Source organism: Poeciliopsis prolifica, unplaced genomic scaffold (assembly GCF_027474105.1).
Source record: "Poeciliopsis prolifica strain line A6 unplaced genomic scaffold, Auburn_PproV2 SCAFFOLD009, whole genome shotgun sequence".
In the NCBI taxonomy this organism is placed as follows: Eukaryota; Metazoa; Chordata; class Actinopteri; order Cyprinodontiformes; family Poeciliidae; genus Poeciliopsis; species Poeciliopsis prolifica.
In genome coordinates, this window is record NW_026562384.1 from 12,272,844 (window position 1) to 12,297,921 (window position 25,078).

The 25,078-nt window shown below is 36.2% G+C and overlaps 1 protein-coding gene across 1 annotated transcript; it reads left to right on the forward strand.

Moving 5' to 3' along the window:
* Positions 1 to 921: 921 nt before the first annotated feature.
* Positions 922 to 24,373, forward strand: chrna8 (cholinergic receptor, nicotinic, alpha 8). Its single transcript, XM_055034320.1, has 9 exons — positions 922 to 1,059; positions 10,344 to 10,483; positions 11,785 to 11,829; positions 12,059 to 12,168; positions 17,644 to 17,891; positions 19,090 to 19,284; positions 19,852 to 19,938; positions 20,919 to 21,028; positions 21,117 to 24,373. Exons 1-9 carry the CDS (start codon positions 990 to 992, stop codon positions 21,717 to 21,719), a joined length of 1,608 nt encoding a protein of 535 aa, XP_054890295.1. The 5' UTR covers positions 922 to 989; the 3' UTR covers positions 21,720 to 24,373.
* The last annotated feature ends 705 nt before the right edge of the window (positions 24,374 to 25,078 follow it).

Below are 25,078 nucleotides of genomic sequence, written 5' to 3' on the forward strand. Positions count from 1 at the left end.
TTAAAGTAATTTATATGTTTCTATGTCTAATGTCTCTTGGCGCCTCTCAGTGCGATAATAGTGTAAAATCAAAAGAAAACTGTAAAATATTTTAATCTCTTAGAGTTTAAATTCTCGTTGGAAAATACAGATAATTACCCCATTAAAGAATAAATGGTTTGGCAGATGTGGAGCAAATTAAGTCAAAATTTGTAGGCAGCTTTGCCAAATGTGATAAATCATTTTGGAAACAGAGGCACGTTCAAAAAATGGATTTAAAATTTTAATTTAAAAATTAACTTAGATTCTCTGCCTTTCTACTCTTTCTTCAGACCTTAAATTAATAAAAATATTATAAAACTTACTTCAACCTGAAGGAGGAGCTGTTTCCAGTTGCAGCCTCAGCCTTTAAGGATCTCCATCTCTTGCATGGGTTTTGCTTTGCAGTCCTCAACCCCACTTTTTTCCCTCCACTCAACTTTCCATGAATATCTTTAGACACAAAACTAAAGAAACAGCCATCTTCTTTAGGAATTCATTTTAGAAATCTTTTTTAATGGTTTTATGAAATTGAACTTTCATTCATAGTAAACCGAAATCACAAAATAATAACCATAATAATCAAAACAAAGCTTATAATATTTTTTCTCTATAAAAAAAGTGAGTGCAATCTGTAACTGTAACGTAAATCTATTTGACTCTCTTCATTTCAAAGTTTTGTGTGTTTTTCTCAAAAGCAGGACTGAAAAGAGACAGACAGACTGCAAACCAGCTTGTGTGTGTGTGGGTGAATCTGTACCTGGTGCTGCGTGACGGCGCCATTCTGAACTCCACTCTGCCGTCTGTCAGCCCTTTCCCCCCCTCCTCACACTCTCTCCCTTCCTCTTTCTCCTCCTCTTTGTCTCTTTTCTGCCTCTCGTTCATTCCACCGGAGAGCCGCAGCGCCATCCTCGTGGATCTGAATCGGAGAGCCTCCAGCCGGGCAGCGGAGTTCAGTGAGCAGCGTCAGAATGCGGTGCCACAAGTTTTGGGGTCCCTGCTCGGTTGGGTTTTATGTTTGTACTGCCATGCTTTTCAAAGGTAGGTTTGAATTAGAATCACTTTGGATTATTTTAGGTTAAATAGTATGAGTTTTAATTCAAAACCCAAGATAATATTTTATTCGTTGGAATGATCCTTGTGGGAAGCTACAAGTTTGACTTGAATTTGATATTTTAGCAGCTTCTTTTTCTTTTTCACTAAGGAGTTATTAAATTAACAAAAAAATATGGTTTAGTTTTCTATTGCCTGCTTTCTGAATCTCTACATGGACAGTTTGAATCAGTTTGGTCTTAACTAATTCATACAAGGGCAAATTATTGTCACAAGTATCTATTTTCAAACCCTCTGCACACGTCTGCTTACATACATGTACCTTCTGCACATTTGGCTTTGGTCAATTCATGTGTAAATTGATGTGCATGCATGGGTTTGTAATTTTCTGCTAAGCTCCATTCCATCATCATCAGCAGCAGCAGCAGCAGTAGGAGCAGCATCCATAACATCTGGGCTGTTTCCTTCCCACTTTGTAGTAGAGAGGTTTATTAAATTTCCACCTTCAAACTCAATGTCTGAGTGTGCATTGCCACCCACAAAATTATATATTGACCAGTCTGCACACCTTCCAGTGCTCACATCTCACCTTGTTACACCCAGCCAGTGGGTGTAACAAGGTGATGAAGGGAAGGGAATGCACAGAATAAATAGAGACAGATCACATTTGAAGTCATGACAACAGGACCTTCCTGTCATATTTCTGTTGTATACCTGGAGGTAACTTTCAACTGAGTATATTAATACATATTAAAGTTCCACAAATGTAAATTAGGAGTTTTGTGTTCGTCTTTACAAAAAAGGCAAAGCTATAAGAACCAAAAGCATGCTTAATTGTCAGATATGTAAATAAAAAAAAATGCTGTCCAAACTAAACCCTGTTCTAAGTAAATAAGTAATATGTTAAATTATGTTAACTTATGAATCAGCTGTCATTAGCCATGTGATAACTCCACACTTTAATGCCAGACATCTAGAAGCAACAAATGCTTAAACAGAACCTGCCTAATAACATTAAGTAGAGTAAAAGATCTGAAAATTAAAGAAATTAAAGAAATGGTGAGAAATAAAGTCAAAGATTGAAAATGGTCCATTTGAAAAGGGTTGCAAAAACTTTTTTAATTTTTTTAGATTTCATGACTAACACAAACCACAGTGAGATGCAGTATTCAGAAAGGAGAGAACATGAAACAGTGGTAAATCTTCCCTGGAATGGCCAAATTACCAAAATGACTCTAAGAGTGCATCAACCAATCATCCAGAAGGTCACAAAAAGAACCCATAACAACATCTTAAGCTCCACAGGCCTTCCCGAGTTAAGGTCATTATTCATGATTCAGTGATGGGAAAGAGAATGGACAAAAATTGCATCCATTCGGAAGCTGCAATGCAGAAACCATTGATGACCAAAAACAAAGCCCTATCTCATATGTCCCAAAACTTGAAACTAGGGACAAGGGTGTAAGAAAATAGATGGATGAATATTTTGGAAGCCCCCAAAAATCTGAAATATATATATATTCAATAAATATAAAGAAAACGACTACATTTATCCCATCTCATCTAATTTTATCTTTATGAATATTTTTTAAAGTGAATGAAAACAAGTTGATTCTTATCTTCACTGACTTTGCATCTTTTTTATTTCAGAGAAACATTATACAATATTTTGTCTTAGTTTATGTAAGTGTAAGAGAATATTTTTTTATTGCCTCATAGAAAAGGGAAATGTATGACAATGACTCAGTTTACGGTCAAAGTTTTCATATTAACTGTAAATTAGTCAATCAGTTCTAATTTTGAAACTTTATTTGGATTAAATATTTATAAAATAAATAATAATCTGTAAAACCAACCACCTTAGTGATCATTTTTATGGTATTATTTTGTTGCATTTTTATTTTAATCAATTTAAAATGTATTTAGATTTTTTAAGAAACCTGGTTCTAATTATGAAGCTAAACCAATTATATTCTGCTCCACAAAATATGCATGTGACATTTTTGACATATTAGATTTTTGCATAATTAACAACAAATATTCATTTAAACCCTGATTAAAGTGTATTTTTTGCATTTCAAAATGTTTTATCATAATCATTAATTTTTTAGCCGATCTCCTCTGCAGGGACAGAGTAGATAAAATAAAAGATTTACATATATTGATCTTCAAACATATTAGAAGTACACTAGCTATTAGTCTGACAGTAAATATGCTAAATTATGTTAAGGTTTAGTGTAGTTGTTATCCCTTTTAGATGCCTCAATCAGGCTTTTTCCTAGTTGATGCTGATTTCTGAGGTCTGACTGATTCTGATTTGATTTCAAAGAGCTTTAAGACATAAAAAGGTTGATGTGTTCAGAAAAATGGTGGTAAGAATCAATGGATCGTCAATAACAGATCATAGCTTATGATTAGGGAATATATTGTGTCTCCTGATTGATTGGTGCATCTCTAATATTTTGCTTTTTAAAGTACACAAGGTTAACAAAACAAACATTCCTAATTTCAAATCATGTTTGATGACACAGCCAAACTTTGCACCATCACTACTGTGATTGTGTGGTTCCACTCAGTTTGTCCATTCAGCCCAGTCATCCAGAACTTTAAGGCTGCTCTTCTTTCCGTGTCTCTTGCTGTATTTTTAAAACGGTTTGGGTAATGGGCGAACCACCTGGGTTACCATCTGAACATCTGCATCCCTCCCTGCTGTTTCCCCCCCCAATGAACTCATTCCTCTTCAAATGATTATGACTGAAATAATGAGGCGCCTCTAATTTACTATAGACTTTAATCTGTCTACAACAGATAAATAGAATGCTGAAATGAAAAGCAAACACTTTTCTTTTCTCTTGACTCTTTACTTTTTGTAGGACGCTTGTTTCCTGCTGTCATAAAAACTGTAGTTATACACATCCACAAATTTTATGTTTGCTCCAATCCCATTGACCTTTCAATGCTAATGGGACTTCAATGCTAAAACTTCTGTTAGCAATAATTAAAGTGCTTTACAATCTGAAGGATACATAGAAAAGAGTAAAAAAATGATAAATTGTAGCTTCAGTTACATTTTTTAAATCCTGCCCAGGCATTGACCTTTTGTGTTTTGTAAAGCTACGAATTAAACTCACATTTATTAGCTTTTATCCAAATATGCATCTTTAAATGTCTATTAGATTGGATGTAATAAGTCCCTCTCCAGTGCATGTTCACTGGCTCACACTTTCGTTTTAAATGTATAGTCAAAATATGCATGGCAGTATCACAGATGTGAAAGACACTCAGCAGCACTACTCAGTACTTCACTGGTTCAGTTAGAGGATGGTGCAGAGCTGGAGTTGCATCTATAAAGTTGTAGCCAACAAAATCAATGAGACTATATTATTACCTGTAAAGTATACATGAATGACAAAATCTAGTTTGGAGGTAAAAATCACCTTCGGTGCAAAGTTTAAAAATAACATATTTTGAAATTTTTATTTTTTTAGTACACTGACTGGAAATTGATTGGTTATTTAATAACTTAAAATTACAAATATCTATTTGGACTTTATCTTATGATCATAATGTGGTATTACACGTGTTAGACATTTGGTTGATAAATGTGCATTTATCATTTTATATCACTATCTGCAGTTTGCATGTTGCCTCCACATTAATACCACTTTTATAGTGGTTATTTCTTATCATATGGCATTTGTTGGAGCATCAACAACAAAGGCCTTTGGGGAGGAACGCCTGTCAGTGCTGACTTTTTATGCTGCATCATGGTCTCCCCTCAATAACTGCTCTGTTTCAGATTGTTTGGAGATCAGAAAACTTACATATTCCAAACTGCATAAAAGATTTGACTTTTGCATTTATTCCTGATATTCATCAAGAGCCTTTTAAGATGTGAAATTCCTCTCTCGTCTCCAACATTTTTTTCCGAGGTCATACCTAAAGAGAAAAACGTCTGAAAGCACATTAGATCTTGAGCTGAATGAGAGTGCAAATGGGTTTCCTTGAAAGCAATTTAGTTCTCCAATTTTCCAAAACCCTTAGTCATTTCATCTGTATTGTCTTTATGTTTATTCCTTTGAATTTAGCTAAATTCATTTTGAGCCTCAGTAACCATGTAATTCCTGACTGCAGAGGATTTTGGCAGCACAGGAGCTAAGAGAGAATAATTACAAATGAGAAAATAACACTAAAGTGTACACAGGAAAGAATAATAATACATAAAACATTAGATTCTTCTGCTTAACGAACTCAAAAAGGCTAAAATACAAACAAAAGAAAAACATCACAATTAGACTAAACACATTATAAAGCAAAAGTAAGGGGAAAACTGAATATGCAAAACCAAAGTAACAAAGAAAAACGTTATGTCCTAAAGATTAAACATGTGAAATTTAGTTTTAGTTTTGATAGTGACCGATGTAGTCATTGCTGCTTTTCTTTTTGAACACTATAATGTTATAATAGAATAATTATACCTATATAATTACTGTATACAGAAAAATCTGTCAGTTGTGAATTTTAAAGAACATATCAAGCAGCAATCACTGTGATTTGCATGAGAACCAGTCAACCTACTTCAAAGCTTTTTAAAAAGATGTAATCTCTATGTCATTAATGGTTTCGTTGAACATGGATTAGCAGTTGCTGCATATCTCAAATAGGAATGGAAAATATTAATGTTACGTAAGCAAAACAACTCCGTTATTTCTGCTTGGAAGCTTTTTGAGCATTTATCCGTATTAGAAATCTGGTGGCAATCTTTTTATTTACCCAAAGCATAAGGAAAATATTGGTTTATGCAGGTTTTTCTAATGTTTGTATTACTTAGCTTAAATGAATGTACCACATCACCTGTTCTGAAAGAAACATATTGTAATTGTGTTTGTAAGCAGCTCTGACTGGATTGGTACAGCTGGGTGCTTCAGGGTTCACAAAAACACCCTGATGGTCATTTAGTGCTCTCTCTAAAATAGCATCTCTGCTTTTTTGTTGTTTTTTTGTTTTTGTTTGGGTGTTTATCTATGATGTGGTGTGAGAGAAAAAGAGAGAGAAAAAGTCCCCCAGGCTGCTTGATGAGCATGTTTAGAAGCCTCATCTGAATGCACTGACCCAGTAAAGAATATTCAAATTGGCCCAAATCACCAAGCTGGATTTCTCAGTATCTGTTTTCTTGTGAGAGTGTGACTGATAGAAGTCAGTACATACACACATGAAAAAGAATGTAGTTTTGGCTTTCAAATAGCATAAGACCTTTTTTTTTTTTATAGTATCTTACACCTTTTTACTTTTTTCTACACGCTCTGTGATATTTTGGGTAATTTCTTTTGCCCCATACTGTAAATCATCAGTAAAATATTCCCATCAATTGCAAATAAGGACAAGAGTTTGAAGCTCTGACATAAAAGTGTCATAAAACGACAATAAGAAACACTGAGATAGAGGGGAGGATGCTGTAAAAGTAAAAAGAAGAAAGAAGGATTTACTGTTCAGGGCGAGTGAGGGTTAGTGGCAATAAAGATGGTATAAAAAACTGATGGTCAGAGATGGGAAGCTTGACAGAAATAGAACAGAGAAATGATGGGGATAACCCACAATTGATTTTCACTTAAAAGATTCTAAAAATTATTCATATCCCTCAGTGCATGTTTCATATAATCATATAAACAAGTGTTTTGAATCAGGTAAGGGTTTTTTCAATCCATCCATCCACTATCTTCTTGTTGATGTGCTCATTCTTACTTCAGATGGTAATAGATCAAAGTTTTATGATATGGATTTAATGCCTTTTTTCTTGAAAGGTTGCTGCTGTCATCTGTATCTCACTGTGAAAAGAGACGTCACCCCTTCTTACTCTTTCTAACGGTGCCCGTAATTGTGAAGTGAAAGCAAAAGGATGCATGGATTTCAACATTTTTCACAAATAAAAATTGTGAAAATAAAAATTTCAAAACGTGTTGTGTGCATACGAATTCAAAAGACTTTATTCTAACCAATGTTCTTTTAAGTCTCCTAATTAGTCATTGAGTACACCTGCTTTCAATCTCATCATAAATACAGGTTTATTGTAGAACAATAGAGAACAAACAATATTATGAAAACAGATCAGAGATAAAGTCACACTGAAGGTTTTAAGCAAAGTGACTTTATCAATTAATTAAAATATTTCAATAATAAAAGAAAAAAGGAAGGGAATCTTAGTTTGGCTGTCAGTCAAAACATTTTCCAGATTTTCTCCCCTTTCTTCTCTGGAGAAACACAGAAGATCTCTGATAAGTCTTGTTTTTCACTTTGCCCCAAACATTGGACTGTTAATTGAATTATAATCTTGGTTACAGCTTTGGCTTCTCACAGCTATATTGATATTAGCAGCCACTGTTGAAACTTTTCATTTAGCTGAGCAAAGAGAAAACTAAACTGTTTAAAATGACTTGTCTGACCCAGATGTGATGGATCCAAAACAATTAAGCAAAAAAATAAAGTTGTGCTATGTTAATATTTCATTAAAAAAAAAAAAACTTTTCAAGATTTTTCGATTTTAAAAAGTAAATTTTTCATTAAAATAGACAGATTTAATTTAGATAAAAGTACCAGAGCTCATTTCTGCACATATAAAACATGTGCCTGAGCAGTCATGGCTCTACGCTCAACGAGTGGGAACAATTTGACTTGAAGACTGTTTTTCCCTGAGATGACCGTAATATATTAATATATTAAGATTCTTAATCTGGTGCGTAAAGTACGCACCAGATTTTGGCATGCAGTAGATCTATTATGTTTCACTGTAAATCCTTGTAGTTAAAATTATATCTTTATTGAATTTAGCTTGATGCTTCTTATTAGGCTCAATTAGTTTGGTAAACACACACATGTGGGATTGTGTTAATGTTTTATGTTAGATTCAATTAAACAGAAAATGCAAGAAAGATTCTCAGGATAAGTCAGAAATGTTTCTGTTCTGTCTCCTTTAAATATTGTGGCTGATTGGTTCTTCATGGATTTCTCTGTGATTTGGCCAATTTCTTATATTTACTTTATTAGTAGCTTGATTAAAAATAATACTCCAAGATATTTTCCTTCATCCTGAGTTTCTGGTGCACTCGTTTTGTTTTTCAATTAAAGTTGCTGTCGTGGTTGATTTTATCCAATTATTTAATTCCCTTTGAACACAGTTTTATGATACAAGCAGCTCCAGAGACTGAGTTTTCAATTCTTCTCCACTGACTTTATTAGTTTAGGGTTGTTTTTTGTTTCCTGGCCCCCAGTTCACATATCACAGTAATAAAACACAACAGAGACGCAGGAGGAATGTTGCCTCAACTGTTGATGAGGCGACATTAGAATTTCTGTACCTGTGTCTTTGCAGATTTTATTCTGCGTTTATGGACAAATTTATGACTGTTCCTTCTGCTGAGAGCTTGTAATTGTGTTTTGTTTTTCCAGAATTAAAATGAGAAACTGCCTTACGGACTTGTCCATTATTGTAAACCCAACCATGTTTACTGGCAGACCAAGGAAAGTGCTGCAAAAATATCTTCCCGCATCACTCTGTGAATTGTCTTAATCCATCTTTCGCAGAACACGCAGTGGCTTCATAAGAGCTTCCAGAGAAGTTTTGTTGTTCTCAGCAGCCTTTCATAGCTCCTCTGTCTCTGACCTCAGGCTCTATTCTGCTATAACTCTCCTCATTACGATCTTAATGGACCAATCAGCACCACGCAGGCCAAAGGCACATGTCTCTTCACATTTTTCTCCGCAGCTTCACTGCTATGTTTTCATTTATCTGCCCACATTTTCCATTCATGCTTGTTATTTGTCTATGACATCCTGTTTATTTTTATTGGCTGTTTCCTCCCATCCACCATTTATCAACAGAATGCTCGCCGGACGTGTGTATGCAAGAATCACTGTAATTTTAATATCAAGAGTCGATGTTGTCTGCCTATCAGTTACACCTTATACACCCAAAAGTTTTTTTTAGCAGTGTTAAAATGCATAGACTTGTGGCCCTTTTTTAAAATAAATAGATGAATATAGTGTGCCCATGAAATAAATTCATAAATATTGCATACTTGAGCATGACTGGCAGCGCTGACGCCAACCTCTTGGCTCTGATTGGCTGTTTCTATCCAGCAGCAGAGTCTCTCTGCAGATGACAGTAGGACCACAGGGCAGCTAAAACAATTTCACAGATTATCTGTCTTATGCTATAGTGTCATGACATTGTGATAGTTTGAACAAATGTGTAAAAACCATATTATTCATCAAAGTTGCACGCTGCAGATTTATTCCTGCTGCCACCCATTTGAAAAAGGGGTTCTGTACTCTGGTAGATGGCACCAGGTGTGCTGTTCTCTGCGATGACGATAAAATACAAATGAACTCGCCCCATCTTAGCAAATCCTTCATAATTTGTTGTTTTATTAGACCATATTTTCACACATAAGCAATATCAAATGCAGCTTGATTACTGGAAAACAATAAAAACAAATTAATAACGTTTCCAGTACTGTCTGGGAGCCTTGGTTTAAATAAGAGTGCAGACATACTGCATTGTGTAACAGAAAACTGTTTGTGTGTGTCTGTCATTGTGCTAAATACATATGGAAAGTTATGCAAAAATGGATCTGTTGGGGTGATGAGAGGCAAGCCAACAAACACATCATCCTGATCACCACAGACTGTAAGATTGTATTAACTCTTAGTCCTGCCACTCTGTGTGCACATGTAGGTGCTACAGTCAGCAGATATTAGTGCAAATGTCAGCATGTGTTTATTTATTCATTATTCAACAAAACGTCTGCCTCAACACATACAGACCTCATCCCTGTAAACCAAGCACGGATGTTCAGGAATAGATCATCAAAACCCAGTCTTTATAGATTAAGTTATGAGGTTGAATAAGTGGCAGCTTCCTTGAAAATTCATCAAGTAATTCATAATCTGGAGGCAGATGACAGCAAAGGATAAAAGGTTAAAGTACCATTAAAGCACTTTTCTGTATTAGAATTAAGCAGCAGAGCTTTTTAAGAAAAAACAGACCAAGCCAAAAATCTGAAGAGTTTAGAAAAACAATCATAGTCTAAACTATTTTTGGATCTGGGTTTAGGTAATTGGTTTAGAAAATAGTTAATTAAGTAATGTCCATAACAAAGAGCCAGTAGTCATAACGCCATTTGTTGCTCTATTAAAATAGACTATGGTAGTATGTTTTGAAAATGCAATGGATGCAAAAATTCCAACCACAATTTTCTTTTCTTTTATTTCCACAGGGTCCTTGCAGGGGGAACACCAGAGGAAGCTTTACAAGGAGCTGCTGGCGAACTACAATCGATTAGAGAGACCTGTGGTCAATGATTCAGCTCCTATCCTGGTGGAGCTCGGCCTCACGCTGCTGCAGATTATAGACGTGGTGAGGAAAACTGATTGTTTGTGAAACAATGTTTGGCCAGCTTAGAGTAGAGATCAGCTTTGTAATGTGAATCTAACGTGAAAATTGTTAGGAATTTAATATTTTTATTATTGTCAGAAGACAAAAAAAAATCAAACACACACACACACACACAAAAGCCTAGTGAAAATATTCACCCCGTTGGCAGTTTTTGTGTTTTCACAACCGAGAATTAAAATAGTTTATTTTAGGGTTTGTTAGCATAATTTCACCGACAGAACATGTCAACAACTTCGAATATTTAATTTTCTTTTTAGTCTGAAACAAACAACAAGTAGACCAAAATAACAGAAAGCTTCACTCTGCATTCCTGTCCACTGCCCTAAATTCAGTACTTTGTAGAGCCTCGTTTTGCTGCGATTACAGCTACAAATTGTCTTGGATAAACTTATGTGAGTTCCCCTTATGTCACCACCAAGATTTTTGCCCATTCCTTCAAGTTACATTGTTTTTGCTAGTGAACAGCAATATTTAAGTTTGACCACGCATTCCAGTTTGTGGTCTGGGATTTGATTAGGCCATTCCAATGCATGTTTCCCCCTTGAACCACTCGAGTGTTGCTTTAGCAGAATGCTTTGGGTCATTGTTCTGTTGGAAGGTGAAACTCCGTCTCAAATCACTGATGGACTGAAATAGGTTTTGCTCAGGAATTTATCATCATCCATCCTTCCCTCGACTCAGATCAGTTTTCCTGCTGCTGAAAAACATCCCCACAGCATGATGCCGCCACTAGGAATCTGGATATATGAAAAGTAAAGATATGAGAGGTATATCTGCCATGTGTAAATTATTAACTTAGTTCACAGCCTTAACTAAACTGTCCATTTAGGCAACAACTACTAAAAACACAACAATATGGAAAAAATTGCATTCCTAGGACTGATGTTTTATTCTGCAAAATTGCTGAAAAAAGTGAAAATGTAAAGCTTTTATGTGTCAAAGGGACAGATACACATTTTCAACTCTATTCGTTTCCAAAGTTTCAAAGCATTGTGCTTTTCATGCGTGAAACTGTTGTTATCCTTGGAATATTGCTTTTCTATTATTTAGCGACTGTGGAGATGACTGCTGCAGTTCATCATTACTGCTTAGATCCTTTGGGATCAGCAATTCTCATTGCAATGCCCAGAAACAGAGCAGCCATGTTAACGCTTCATCTTTGAGAGAACTGAAGAAACTGAGTGCTGACATTTTTTTTTTGCTGTACACCTCATCTATTTTCTTTTCCTTTTCTTTTTTTCTGCTTTTATTCCCGTCTCCAGGATGAGAAAAACCAAGTGCTAATGACCAATGCGTGGCTGCAGCTGGTGAGTCAAAGTTTCTCAGGGACACATTATCAACATCTGAATCTGCTTCAATTACATTTTATGACACAATAATTTTGAAGAGCTTTGTGTGATCATGTCGCTAACACATTATGAAGATTGTGTTAGTGAAATCTAACTGTGTTCATTCAAATATATTTTCATTCTTTAAAAACATTTAGCAACATGGTTTCCTCTCTGCCTCTGGTGAACGTTGCTCTGTTTCCCTCAGTACTGGACAGACGTCTACTTAAGCTGGAATCCAGAGAATTACCCCGGTGTCCAGAACCTGCGATTCCCTTCTGACCAGATCTGGACCCCTGACATTCTTCTTTATAACAGGTCAGGACCACGCTTTCTTGACTCATAAATATATATATATTTTTTTTCTTATGCAAAACAAAAAACTCCAAATAATGCATTTTGACAGTACTCTACAGCAAATGAAGTGGCAAGAGTTATTTATAGTTATTTTCTATTATGTTTATTTGGTAATTCATTAGAAAAGGCAAATAAAGTAAAGAAAGGAAGGAAGAAAGAAAGGAAAGAAGGAAAGAATCCATACATCACTTTAAGATTCTGATCATGTTGATGCTTTTCATCTCATTTTCCTCCAAAAGAGATGATAGTATTTTCCACATAGTGTATGCCTGGGAGAATATGAAGCGTTTGGCATTAGCTGAGTGTAAATTGCATGACTGAAGATTGTTCAGTTGTTCAAGACTGAAGTAACCATTTAAAGCTGAAAGAGAGTTCACTGCAGGTGGTCCTCATTGATGTTGCTGAGTGAATGAAAGAAGCCTTAGATTAGTCTCTCCATGTCTGCATCTCCCCCAAACAAACACACTTCCTAATACACATCACATGGAAAAAACACAAAGGTTGGGGAGTATTAACCCACATTTAAAAGCAGAGCTTTTAGACCTATGAGGATTACCTACCATAATCTCTCTGCTTACACCCCTCTCTTGTCCCGTCCCTGCCTTTCACCATGAGCCTTCACTTTCCCACTCTGCCCGTCCTCCTTCACCATCTCTCTTTTCATCACAATCTATTTTTGTCTCTCTCCTTCTCTCTTTCATGAATCACCCTCTCACTATAATTCACTCTATTCAATCCACGTTTTCCACCGTATTTTATTGTTTCTGACCTTTATAAATCATTTCATCCAGCTGAGCCTATCAAAGTGTCAGCATTTTACTGTTGCTCTCCTCTTGTGGTTTCTTGTTTCACTGATGGCTTCGGTTGCGTTGTTACTCTGCTAACTTCTTAGATATGTGAAAAGAACAAATCAAACTTCAGAAAATGTTCAGGTGTTATTTGTCCTTCTCAGTAAATGGATCTTCTTTTTATGTTGCTCATAATCATTGCAGCGAGTTTAATCAAGTTACATTTTATATACGTATGTAAAGATGTCTCAAGTGTAACATCATTAGTGCTTTTTGCTCATGATACAGTCTAGAGTTGAAAGGTGACAGTCAACTGGTTGTCATGTGTTTATGTAATGCCTGTAAGCAGCTTACTGTCTTCGTGACTCGTAGTTATATCAATCAAACTATTGATTGATTAAACCCCTTGACTGTCATCTCCAAAATGCGTGTGTCTTAGTCAGTCCAGATAAGTTGTTCTTTTAGTTCAGTCAGTCTTGGATTTGTCAGAGATTTTTCGTTTCGCATTTGGAAAATATGAACTCATCCCACAGGCACAGTTTCAGTTTGGCTCTGAAGGTTCTGGTACTGGTTTTGGCTAAAACCCTTGACCCAAATGGCTGCTTGGAACTGATGTTAAAGGCATTCATTTAGTTTACAGTCAAGCTAGCGAGGTCACAGCTTCTCTTTAGTAGAAATTGAGCGTGTTTTTGTTTTCAGGATTTAAATGGGCTGTTGACGAAAGCTCACTATAAACTCTTCTCATGCTTAAAATCTGATCATAAACATAAACAGAAACCTTTTTGCATGCAACAAATTAATTACCTGCTCCTTGTATACAAATGAATTGTAATGCAATTATGGGAGGTAATAACACACCACACATCATTACACAGTGAATGCAACTAATAAGAAAGAGTGTGACTGTGTTGAACTACAGACAGATGTACTCATCGTTGTTATGCTGCTCAGATGAGAACTCACAATCAGTTTACTCATTGATCTGGTTTTAATTTGAAATTAATGATGTTCACAGAGCTTCGTTTGGAGATCAGTTCAGGAAGTGCATTTAAAGTGATTACAATGTGTGATGATGTTTTGAACTATATACACAGCATACACACACACTATGCTCGCACTAATATTACCGTAGCAAAAAAAAATTAAACACTTTGCTCATATTTAGCAAAACTATTTACTATACACAAAACTGTTATAAGGGAAAAAAGATTAAAAATGGCTTCCCTGAGTGGGGATTACAATATTTATGTTTACATAAATGCAAACTTGTGACAGGAATATTCTGAAGGCACTTGTGAATCATCCTTTAGCTTTTTGACATGTCTTAAATCAGGGGTGCCCAAGTCCAGTTCTCAAGAGCTGCTATCTTACAACATTTAGATGCATCTCTGCTCCAACAATCCTGAATCAAATATCTAAATTTTCTCAATGCGCAGAATAAATGCTGATAACAAGCAGTTCATTTGATTCAGGTTTGTTGGAGAAGGGATGCGTCTAAAAACTGAAGAATGGTAGGACAGGACTTTTGCACTCATGCGTTACATTGTACTGTATTTACAAAGAGTAAAGAATTTTATTTAATTAGGCAAAACCCAGACAAAGAAATTTCACTTTAGATTATTTAGTACAACTTCAGAATCAATCCCAATAAAGATCCAAAAAAGACCTTTTGTTTTAGTTAAAAGCAGAATGAGATGGAAATAACGTTTTTGATGCATTTTTGCCTATTTGTCCTGACATGACAGTTGAGTTGTTATGAGCAACACAATAATGTTTAATGCAAGGAAGGTTCTAATGCACTTGTTGAGTCATGTATTTACCATTCACCCGGTGTCCATGCACCGCCTGGAGAAATCAAGTGGCTAATCACCACAAGTCTATACATACTGCCTGGGGAAAATATGTTGCTAATCATCATGTTTGCATCTTTTCTGCCTTATGATTATCAAACAGAATGTTCCAGTTCAGTAATTACTGTGTCTGATGCCAGAATGACTCAGTTTGCTAAGTAGAATGAAAGATATTGCATTTTTCTTTCCCGACTGAATGATGCAAATGTGATATTATAATACAGATTTCAACAGCGTATATTTTGAGATCCTGTTATGAATTAAGAAAACGGTAACTTTGGGTTTTATTGGCAGATCTTTCAGCTACATTTAATAGATCTAACGGTGAACTTCACATTGGCTCCTGATGTCCAGGAGTCCATGCTTGCACAGTTGTTTGTGAATGCCTGTGTGTATCAGGAGTAAATGCTTGCATACAAAGTACAGTATATGCTTCTAAAACAGTCTTGCAAGCTGCTAATGTCCTTCCTCAATGTCAGTGGTCAATGGTTTCACTTGACTGGAGATCGATGAGGCACATGAAGGTCGTCAAACTCCAGTAGAGCACATCGATTATTTCTGTTCAAGTGGCAAAAAGGTTTGGCATAAGGCTCACAAAGTTTTAGGGAGCTGTTTCAATTTGTTTTCTTTTATCAAAAACGCTTGTTATTGGTAAGGCATGTGCTTTTTATAGCACCAAAAAGAAGAACTGAGTTTATGCCTGACTGTATAAGCAGGCTGTTGTCACCACAGTTGTTGCTCTGTCGCCTTGGCGTAAGAAGGTCCTGGGTTTGAATTTTGCCCCCAGCTTTTTCTGCATGAAGATTGCTTGGATGGATGGATGTATCTAAAAGCTTTGCAAGACACACAAGAAACATACACATATGATACATACACAAGTTGCTGCTCATGTTTTAGTCATAGCATGAGCATTCCTAATGGGGATTTCCGTAAGAAGAGAGTGGGTCATTTACTTTTACAGATCTTCACCCTGACTAATCTTTTTTTTTCCCTTCATATTCTTTCTCTGTGATTCTAAGATAAAACTAAGCCGTTCAGCTCTACGGATCTGTATCTACAGGATTAAAAATATCCTACTTTAAGTTGGAAACATTTTGCTCATTGTTTATGCAGTTTGTTCTTGCAGCTAGTGAACTTTGCCACCTCAAGGCTGTCAAACAGAATGCCTCACATCATGTTTCCCAGAGGGCCATTTAGTTTTTGGGTTATGACGTAACATGTATGGATGGATGGTTCTGACAACACCGCAGCCTTGAGTTGGAGGCCCTGACCTCAAGGTGCTCTCAACTATAAAAGCCGAAAGCTTCCAGGAAGAAATAAACCCTCTTTTTTGTCTCTTTTTGTCATTTTTAATTAAAAACACCAAAACATTTTCAAACCGTGCAAGATAGATAATGTTATTAAGAAAAAAACTGTCAGATTTCTTTTTAAACAGACACATTTTTAAATAGGAAAGTTAATTTTAGTATGTATTACTATCATAGAAATTATGTAAAATAAATTAGGTTGGTAATCTGCCCCACATCTAAAGTTTTTAAACTCTGTAAACGAATATTTTAGTAATCGAGTATTATATAAATTATTCTTACGATTAATTGAGTAATCGGTTTAAAAAATTGATAAAATAAAATATTGATAAAACAACACTATCGGATATCAGCATCAGTCCAGTTTTTCACTTTTTGAGCCTCCCTAACAGTTACTTTTCTGTAGTTAATAATATTTATATATCTGATAAATATGCTTAGAAAGCTAATTTAAAAACACATTCTTCTTCTTCTTCTTCTTGTTATTATTATTATTATTACTATTATTAAGTGGTCAGTAATGTAATCCAGTCTTTATACTAAATTAAGACACTTTATGGTAAAATTGTCTGAGCACTGGATCACAGAAATCTTGGAAAGTGTGTTTTCAATTTAAAAGGCTGTTATAATTTTACCTTTCTGGTTTTCCGGACGTCCAACTGTGTGCGCGTGGGTGTGTGAGTGTGCGTGCGTGTGTGTGTGGGGGTGTGTGTGGCTAGCAGCAAGTGTTGAGAGAGTGAGAGAGGAGTTTGGTGACTCATGTCCCACAGTGCAGGATACCATCACTACCACCATTGTCACTGTGGATCAGCGTCTGGTTCTTACTCCACGCTGAGGTTTTCACAGTGCTCTTTCTCCAGTGAGTGTGTCTGTGGGGGCTTTTGAGCTCCCCACTCTCTCAGGGATATCACTTGTCCATTTGCATTTCTAACACCTGTTATTTGTATATTGCAAAAAAAGCACTGTATGCCTAACCCCAAGGGTCTTGAACGGAAATAAAAAATCTAAAAACTCCGAAATAAGTTCAAAGTTTCTCGCCAGTCATCTGAGAAACTGAAATTGATGTTTTATCTTGTTTCCGCGTGAGAATCACCCTAACTGCAGTCTCTTTATGAACACAAGATGTCATTGCATATAAAAGATACTTATAATCAATGAGAATGGCAAGAGAAACAGAGTTTAAACGTTTAAAACACAAAACAAATAGCTTCAGACCTTTACTGTTTCAGCAGCTGCTTGAGGAAATCTTCTCCATCTGGTTTTGCTGATTTGGTTACAGTGAATTTTATTGAACAAATAATGACATTTTTGTTTAATTTGAACAAAAATTACTTTGGAGCTTTTAAATGTCTCTCCTAAAGCACAAACATCTATTATTTATGACAGATTATGACTGACATGTCTTGTTTTTGCAGGGATAAATATGTTGAACTTCGCCTTGAACATTAGCGAACAGGAAACTTACAAAGGTCCCTTCTGTCCTTTTTCCAGTGCGGATGAGCGCTTTGACGCCACATTTCACACCAATGTCCTGGTGAATGCTTCTGGTCACTGTCAGTACATTCCCCCGGGCATCTTAAAGAGCACTTGTTACATCGATGTGCGTTGGTTCCCCTTTGATGTGCAGAAGTGTGACTTAAAGTTCGGCTCATGGACCCACAACGGCTGGCTGCTGGACCTGCAGATGCTGGATGTGGACACATCCACTTACATTCCCAACGGAGAGTGGGACCTCGTGGGTAAGTGGGCATCGATGTTTGCTACATCACATAATAAACATAATGAAATTAAGTAGGAGAAATGGTTGAAGATTTGGACACTTTTCAAATCATCCAAATCCAAGCTATTCCATTCAAAATCAAAGTAACACATATATAGTATTCATCTCAAAAATGTGTTAGTGCTGGGGGTTTAGGACTGTTTGTTGTTTGACAAACAATGACTATGACAGGATTTATAAAACCCTCCATGCTGTTTATTTCCACTCCGGACAATTCAGAAGATGGTCCTTTGTGTCAAGACCCCCTGTTGTAACAATTAGCAGGAAATGGGTGTCAGACGGGCCAGATGGTATGCAATGGGATTTTGTGACACTCAGGCAGGCATGTAACAACTTGTGAGCTCTGCACTGCCCATCTCAAGAGTTTGCGCTGAAGGTGAGAGAGTTCTTCCATCAAAAATGAAATGGTTCAGCCACTTCTTTTTTTCTCCCTATAACTTTTTAATACAAAGTTGAAATAAGGACAAGGTAAAGTTTACATCACTGACAGACACAAAGTTCTTCACTTGAAAGTTTTCAGGGTCAAGGGAATGAGATTCAGTTCAGTGATCTGAGGGAGGGGCTTCTCATATTGACCATAAATTATATAGTTTCTTCTTTCTCTTTTTACAAGTGCACAGCCTGTATTCTCATACTGAAATATAAAGTTTCAGTTTTTTATCCAAAGGAGCAAAAAGAGTGTCAGTGTAAAAAAAGATTTGCATCTCATTTTGACAAAATTGATACGATACAATTTAAGCTTGATCAGATTTTGTTTTATGAACTGTAAATAAGAAATTTTACTTCTTCCTGGGTAAACTGCACATTTAAAATTAATTGTTTACATAAAGTAAAACAATAATTTAATAACCTGGCCATGTTATTAAATTCTTAAACGCTATTGTGCTTCACTGAATACTTACTGTTACAATAAAATTGAACAAAGGTGTTTTTGCAAAGGAAACACCTACTTGGCTAAACGCAACAGTTCTGCCTACAGAGGCTTCTGCAAAAGTGACAAGTTAAGCATTTTAGTTTAGCTCTCCATTTCTAAGTTTATGCTGGTCTTTCTACCACATTTAGGTTACATTTTTATTCATTTCAAAATCTGTAACCCAAATGATTTCATCATAGTTGTAAACGACACCGTTATCTCTGTGGATGTGCTTCTCCCACAGGTGTGCCAGCCAAGCGTAATGAGCTGTATTACGAGTGCTGTAAGGAGCCCTATCCTGATGTGACCTTCACAGTCACCATGCGCCGCAGGACTCTTTATTATGGACTAAATCTGCTCATTCCCTGTGTGCTGATCTCTGGCTTGGCTTTACTGGTCTTCCTGCTGCCAGCAGATTCTGGAGAAAAGATTTCACTGGGTGAGAGGAGATTACTAGAATCACAAATGAACCATATTTTAGATGCAGTGAACATATTAGATATTGCTTATGTTGGTGCATTTAGCAGACATTTTTATCCAAAGCAACTTAAAAATGAAGATTTACCAGTTAACTTGTCAGTGTAAACATTGTGAACATATGTTCAACAGAAAGCCATAAAGATTTGTATTATTATTATTATTATTATTATTATTATTATTATTATTATTATTATTATTATTATTATTATTATTATTATTATTATTATTATTATTATTATCAATAATAATAATAATAATAATAATATAAGTAATGGTGGTCATTTCACAGTAAAATTATTTCTCTGAAAGCCATCAGCATAAACATAATGTTAGTGTTTCAGGGGGGTTTTTAAGCAACCTTTGGCACATCAAGGGGCCACAAACTGACAAATGACTGTTGTCATGAAAATCGATTCCATTAATATGTAATTACAGGAAGACTTTCACACACCAGTGACCTCGATCACACATTCAGCTGCAGTGATCTTGTTCTCTTCCCTTGTGTCTCTCTGTCTTTGTCACACAGGCATCACTGTGCTGCTTTCGCTCACTGTCTTCATGCTTCTGGTAGCAGAGATTATGCCTGCCACATCTGACTCTGTACCGCTTATCGGTGGGTTTCATTTTATGTATTTGCGTGTGCATGCAACGTTTTTACCTCTGGGTAAATACAGAATGAAAAGAATCGAGCAAACTTTAAGGGAAAGACTAAAAGTTTGTCTCTGAAATTGTTTGGTATATTTCTGTAGTTCTGTCCGAAGCTTTTAAACTATTCACCTCTTCGCTGTATTTTGTTTTAATGTGGCACAACGTCACATTTGACATGTTGTGCTGTTCTTGCAGTTCTAGAGGTAAGGATAAGAAGTTGTAGTCATGAAACAAATATGTAAAGCAGACAAACAGTTTTTGAAAGTCATAGGTGTGACTGGCTCAGGATGTTTGAGAGGACCTATCCTTTAGTCGGTCACATGTTGGTCAATATATATTGAGAGTCTCCTTTTGAGTGAAAAAAATAAATAAATTGTGTCTCATGGGTCCAATATTTGTTGTTGACACCAATGGAAACAGCATGACCTTTCCATAACATTTGTTTTGTTTACTAAAGTAAAGGTTGGCTTGAGACCTAAATTTAAGCCTAGATTAAATAATCATCATGAACACGTCTGCTTCTAATTCTGGACTGCTGCCCAAGTACATAATGCCCTTGTGTTCTGGCAAAAAAAAACTCTGCACTTCAGTTCTGGCTCAGAAAATGCCCAACTGGCTACAGTAAAATGCTTAAGTCTAGTCTGACAAATGCATTCAGGCACTGTTGTGGTTATGTACATCTTTAATTTATAATGTCAAATTTCACCTTAATTTTTGTTTAAGGTGCACTCTAATGTCAGCACCAAATTCAATGGAGTAAATCTATTCACCCATCTGATATCAAGATCTGCAAAAGCTTCTTTTAAAATATACTTTTTAAATCATTTGTTGAAGAATAAAGTATCTGAACTCTGCACAGTGGTACGTCACAAGAGCCAGAATTGGGAAATACTTCACTATACAGTTTGCATTGAAAGTTAGTAGCACTGTTTTTCTACCCAACAGCTCAGTACTTTGCCAGCACAATGATGATTGTGGGAATGTCTGTGGTGGTGACTGTCATTGTGCTGCAGTTTCATCATCATGACCCTCATGGGGGCAAGATGCCCAAGTGGGTGAGTGAGTGGAGCAAGCCATATCCGCTAAATCATGCACTGGAATATCAATGACATAAAAATGTTGATACAGTCTGTTTCTTCTCAGGTTCGTGTGGTTCTGTTGAACTGGTGTGCCTGGTTCCTCCGTATGAAACAACCTGGTGATGAACGCAAGAGGCCCCAGCACAAGTATCGCCATGCCTCCCAGCATCACTCCAGCACCAGCTCCATTGAGATGGGCACAATGCCAAGCCTCACAGTGCCTCTGTCACAGGCATCATGCCCACCCTGCACAACGGGCACTTCCAATGGTTCCATGAGCCTCTACTTTGGGAGTTACCATCCCATGGAGAGTGCACACTGCCCACCTTCCAGTGACTCCGGAGTCACGTTGGGCGGACGCACTCCTGGATCTCTGGGTGACGAGGCTGAGCCACCAGGGGGAGTTTGTGGTGGTGGAAGTCTTGGGATGGGAGTTGGCATCCCCCCACCTGAGATCTTGCGCATCTTGGAGGAGGTGTCGTACATTGCACAGAGGTTTCGGGACCAGGACGAAGCTGAGGCAATCTGCAGTGAGTGGAAGTTTGCAGCTGCCGTCGTGGACCGGCTGTGTCTGGTGGCCTTCTCTCTCTTCTCCATCATTTGCACTTTCACCATCCTCATGTCAGCTCCTAACTTCATTGAGGCTGTTTCCAAGGACTTCACATAACCAGCTGCTGAAAGACAGAGAAGGAAGGAGGTGTAAATAATCAGACTTTAAAGAGAGATTTAAAGATAGAGATTTGGATAGGAAATCAGAGGTGGGTCAGTGTATTACCTGACCCACCTACTTGGCAGCCATTTGTTTGAGATGGGCTTGTAGTGTTTCATTATAAAATAATATTTTCTTCAGCAACTTTGTAAATAAATCATGTCATAATAAGAAACTGTTAAATAATGTAAACACTTAAACTTATGAGGAGATACAAACTAATTACAAGCCTATAATTAAAAACTATATGTAAGATTAAGACATAAAATCAGCTGTTTGCAAATTATGTAAATCTCAAATGCAATGTTGATACACGGAAATATTATTTTTATGCATTTTTTTTTGCTTTCTCGATTTTAATGTCATCAACAACTTACAGAAAGATGGCAGTAGCTTCAGATATATTGAAGCTTTTGCTTCAATATATTGATATATTGCCTTACTAATCAGATGAATTGGCATTCCTACTCCCTCTTTAAAGCAATCATTTGTCCATATCAGAGGATTCAGAGTAGGATCATGGGCAGATTCTTACCAGGCTAACACAGGATAGAACAAAAGACCAAAGACATTGACGGGAAACAAAGGAAACTACCAAAATCAGATCACTGTGAATGTCGTATTGTTGTAATTTGGGTAATCAAATAGCTGCAGACTTTTCCACTTTGTGTTTTGCATCAGATTCAGCTCCCTCAACAGGCAATGCCAAAATATAGATATAAAATCATAAGACCACTTTGACAGTATTTATCAGTAATACAAATGTTCCACCATAACACAGAATGCACAAACATTTGTCTTAAATCTTGTAAAGTAATACAATTGTTTCCCAATGTAATGTATCATAACAAGTGAGCACATTAGTGTGACTGTGGCTCAGTGGTAGAGCAGTCGTCTTTTCATCGAATGGTTGCATGTTTGATTTCAGACTCCTCTCGTCATAATGCTGATGTGCTCCAGGGCCTCCTGATTCTTGTATTGGTGTATAAATGTGTGAGTTTGAATTGATGAATGTGTCTGTACTCTCTCTGTATATTTGTGTGCTTGACTTGAAAGGCACAATATAAAATCAGTCAATTCACCAAGTTTTAATTTAACCACTGAGACTAACTGTGATTTTGCATTTTCATAAATAAGTAGAACAATCTAATAATTTCACTTCCGAATGATATTTGTGTTCAAAACCGAAATCACCATAGCTGTGCAGAAAAAAAGCATCCATAGGTAAAATTAAATTATTGAAAGAATCCATAACGACAATCTTAATCCGATTTGGTTTAAAAAGATATCCAGTGTGAAACGGTCTTTAAAATAAACATGGTATTAAACAACATATTGGTATCTAATGGGACTCTAAAGTAAAGGTCCTAAGTATAAAAGTGTTTTGTTTGGTTTAGTTCTGCAAATATGAATAATTGAGAGTCTCGCAGCAAAATGCATCCAGGGCCTTCACATTTATTGGCACCCATGATGAATTATTATGTGTAAAAAACCTTAAATAAATTAATCTTTTATGAAACCATGAGTTCTAAGCAATGCTCCCAGGAGTTTTCTTAATTTTAACCCTGGCTTAGTTTAACAATCCCTACATTTTTATGCTTGTGTTGGTCGTTTAGAAAAAGCTTTCTCTGACCCCTAACAATCTGTTAGCACATACAGCAGACATGGTGTGATGGTAGCAGTGTGGTTGACAACATAAACGTATCTTTTTGCTGCAGCATTGAGCTGTGGATTTTCTTTACTTCCCTTATCATCCTACTCATTTTGCATGGAGGCAAGATAAATATGCCTCGCTATCCAGCGTCTAGAAGAAATGACCGTCTGTCATGTCATATCGAGAGCGGCAGAAAGTCATGGATTAATGATGAGAAGTTCCTAGAAGTTCAAATTAACAGAAAAATTAACTTGTGAATATAAAAATGTGTCACTTACATTTAATTTCAAAGGATTTTGGACTGTTAGACAATCATGGATGTAGACAATTGTAGGCAATTTATTTTTCAACTTTTTCCAATGTGAGATTGAAAAATGTCCTATAGGAATTAAAAATACATATATTTTCATGTGTTTTTCACACATTTTTAACAGGGTGCCAATAAATGTGGCTCTCGGGTTTTCAGAGTGATTTTTATAAAACTACTGTTTTGCTTAGCTGAGCAGTGTGTAATTATGCCTTTCAATGCTTCTCTGAGTATAACTTACCTGTAAATTTATGATATGGGGAACCGCTTTACCAAGCCTTTTAAATGGTCTCTGGAAATGAAGAGCAATCTAACTTTTGAACATTAAATCCACCACACAGCATAGCTTAGGGCTTAACAGTTGTACCATATTGTACATATAGAAAAAACCTTCTGGAGTTTCAATGATTTATCTGTTTTGCAAATTCAGCTGAGAAAATAAAAATGAGTGAAGTTTGTAAATGTGCTTGCATCCATCTCCACCCTGTGTTTTCTGTTGTGGTTGCGATCCTTGTTCTGTTCATCTCTGTCGTTCTAACCATGCATTCATCACTGTGGTAATAAAGGGTATTTATTCTGTCTATAACAAGCTCTGGGTGAATGTGTGCTGCATGTGATAAATACTAATACATAAAAAGAGACAGTATATCAGTGATGTTCATCACTGACAAAGGGGAATTTGGAAGAGAAGAAGAAATTTGACAACTACTCTGCAGTCAGGAAAGTGAAATAGTGACTCAGAAAAGGGAGAGCTAAAGAAAACAACTAAACAAAAACCAAAAGAAGGCCATCATTTTCTCCAGTTTTGTTCTAGTAAATATGGTTTGATTAGTTTTTTCACATAACTGAGAAAAACATGTTTACAACAGAGGATGAGCCTCTATCAGCAATACCCAGACTTCAGGCAATTCAACGTCTGCAATTCTTTTTTTACAAGCCAAAATGTTTTTCTGGAGCACCAACCATGTTCTTCTATACATAGCCCATTCCCTGTAATCTTCAATATTGAAACTAATTCAAATACAACTGAAAACTAGACATCAACTGCAAAGATTAGAAATACAGCACTTGGTACAGCTTGAAGTTGTTTTACATAAAATAATAAATATCTTTTGTTCAGTAACAGCTTTTTGATCACACAATATGTAGAAAAATAGTCCAAGTTTCTCTAATGAAGTTATGGGACTTGTTCTTTTCCCACATGAAGAAGGTCTGTCTCCACATTTGAAATATGAAAAATAACGACCCACAGCATTAGTGATACCTCAGCCACACATAAATATACTCTATAAGCAAAACAAATGAGGCGAATCCCTGTCTTGCATAAACAAGTATCAAAAACAATTAACCTTTGGT

What these genes read in the sequence shown, in the direction of transcription:
- chrna8 (XM_055034320.1), top strand. Translation starts at nt 990, where the DNA reads ATGCGGTGCCACAAGTTTTGGGGTCCCTGCTCGGTTGGGTTTTATGTT. An exon ending in GACATTCTTCTTTATAACAG is followed by an intron (nt 12,169 to 17,643) that starts GTCAGGACCACG and finishes TCCTTTTTCCAG; the next exon opens with TGCGGATGAGCGCTTTGACG. An exon ending in GGGGCAAGATGCCCAAGTGG is followed by an intron (nt 21,029 to 21,116) that starts GTGAGTGAGTGG and finishes GTTTCTTCTCAG; the next exon opens with GTTCGTGTGGTTCTGTTGAA.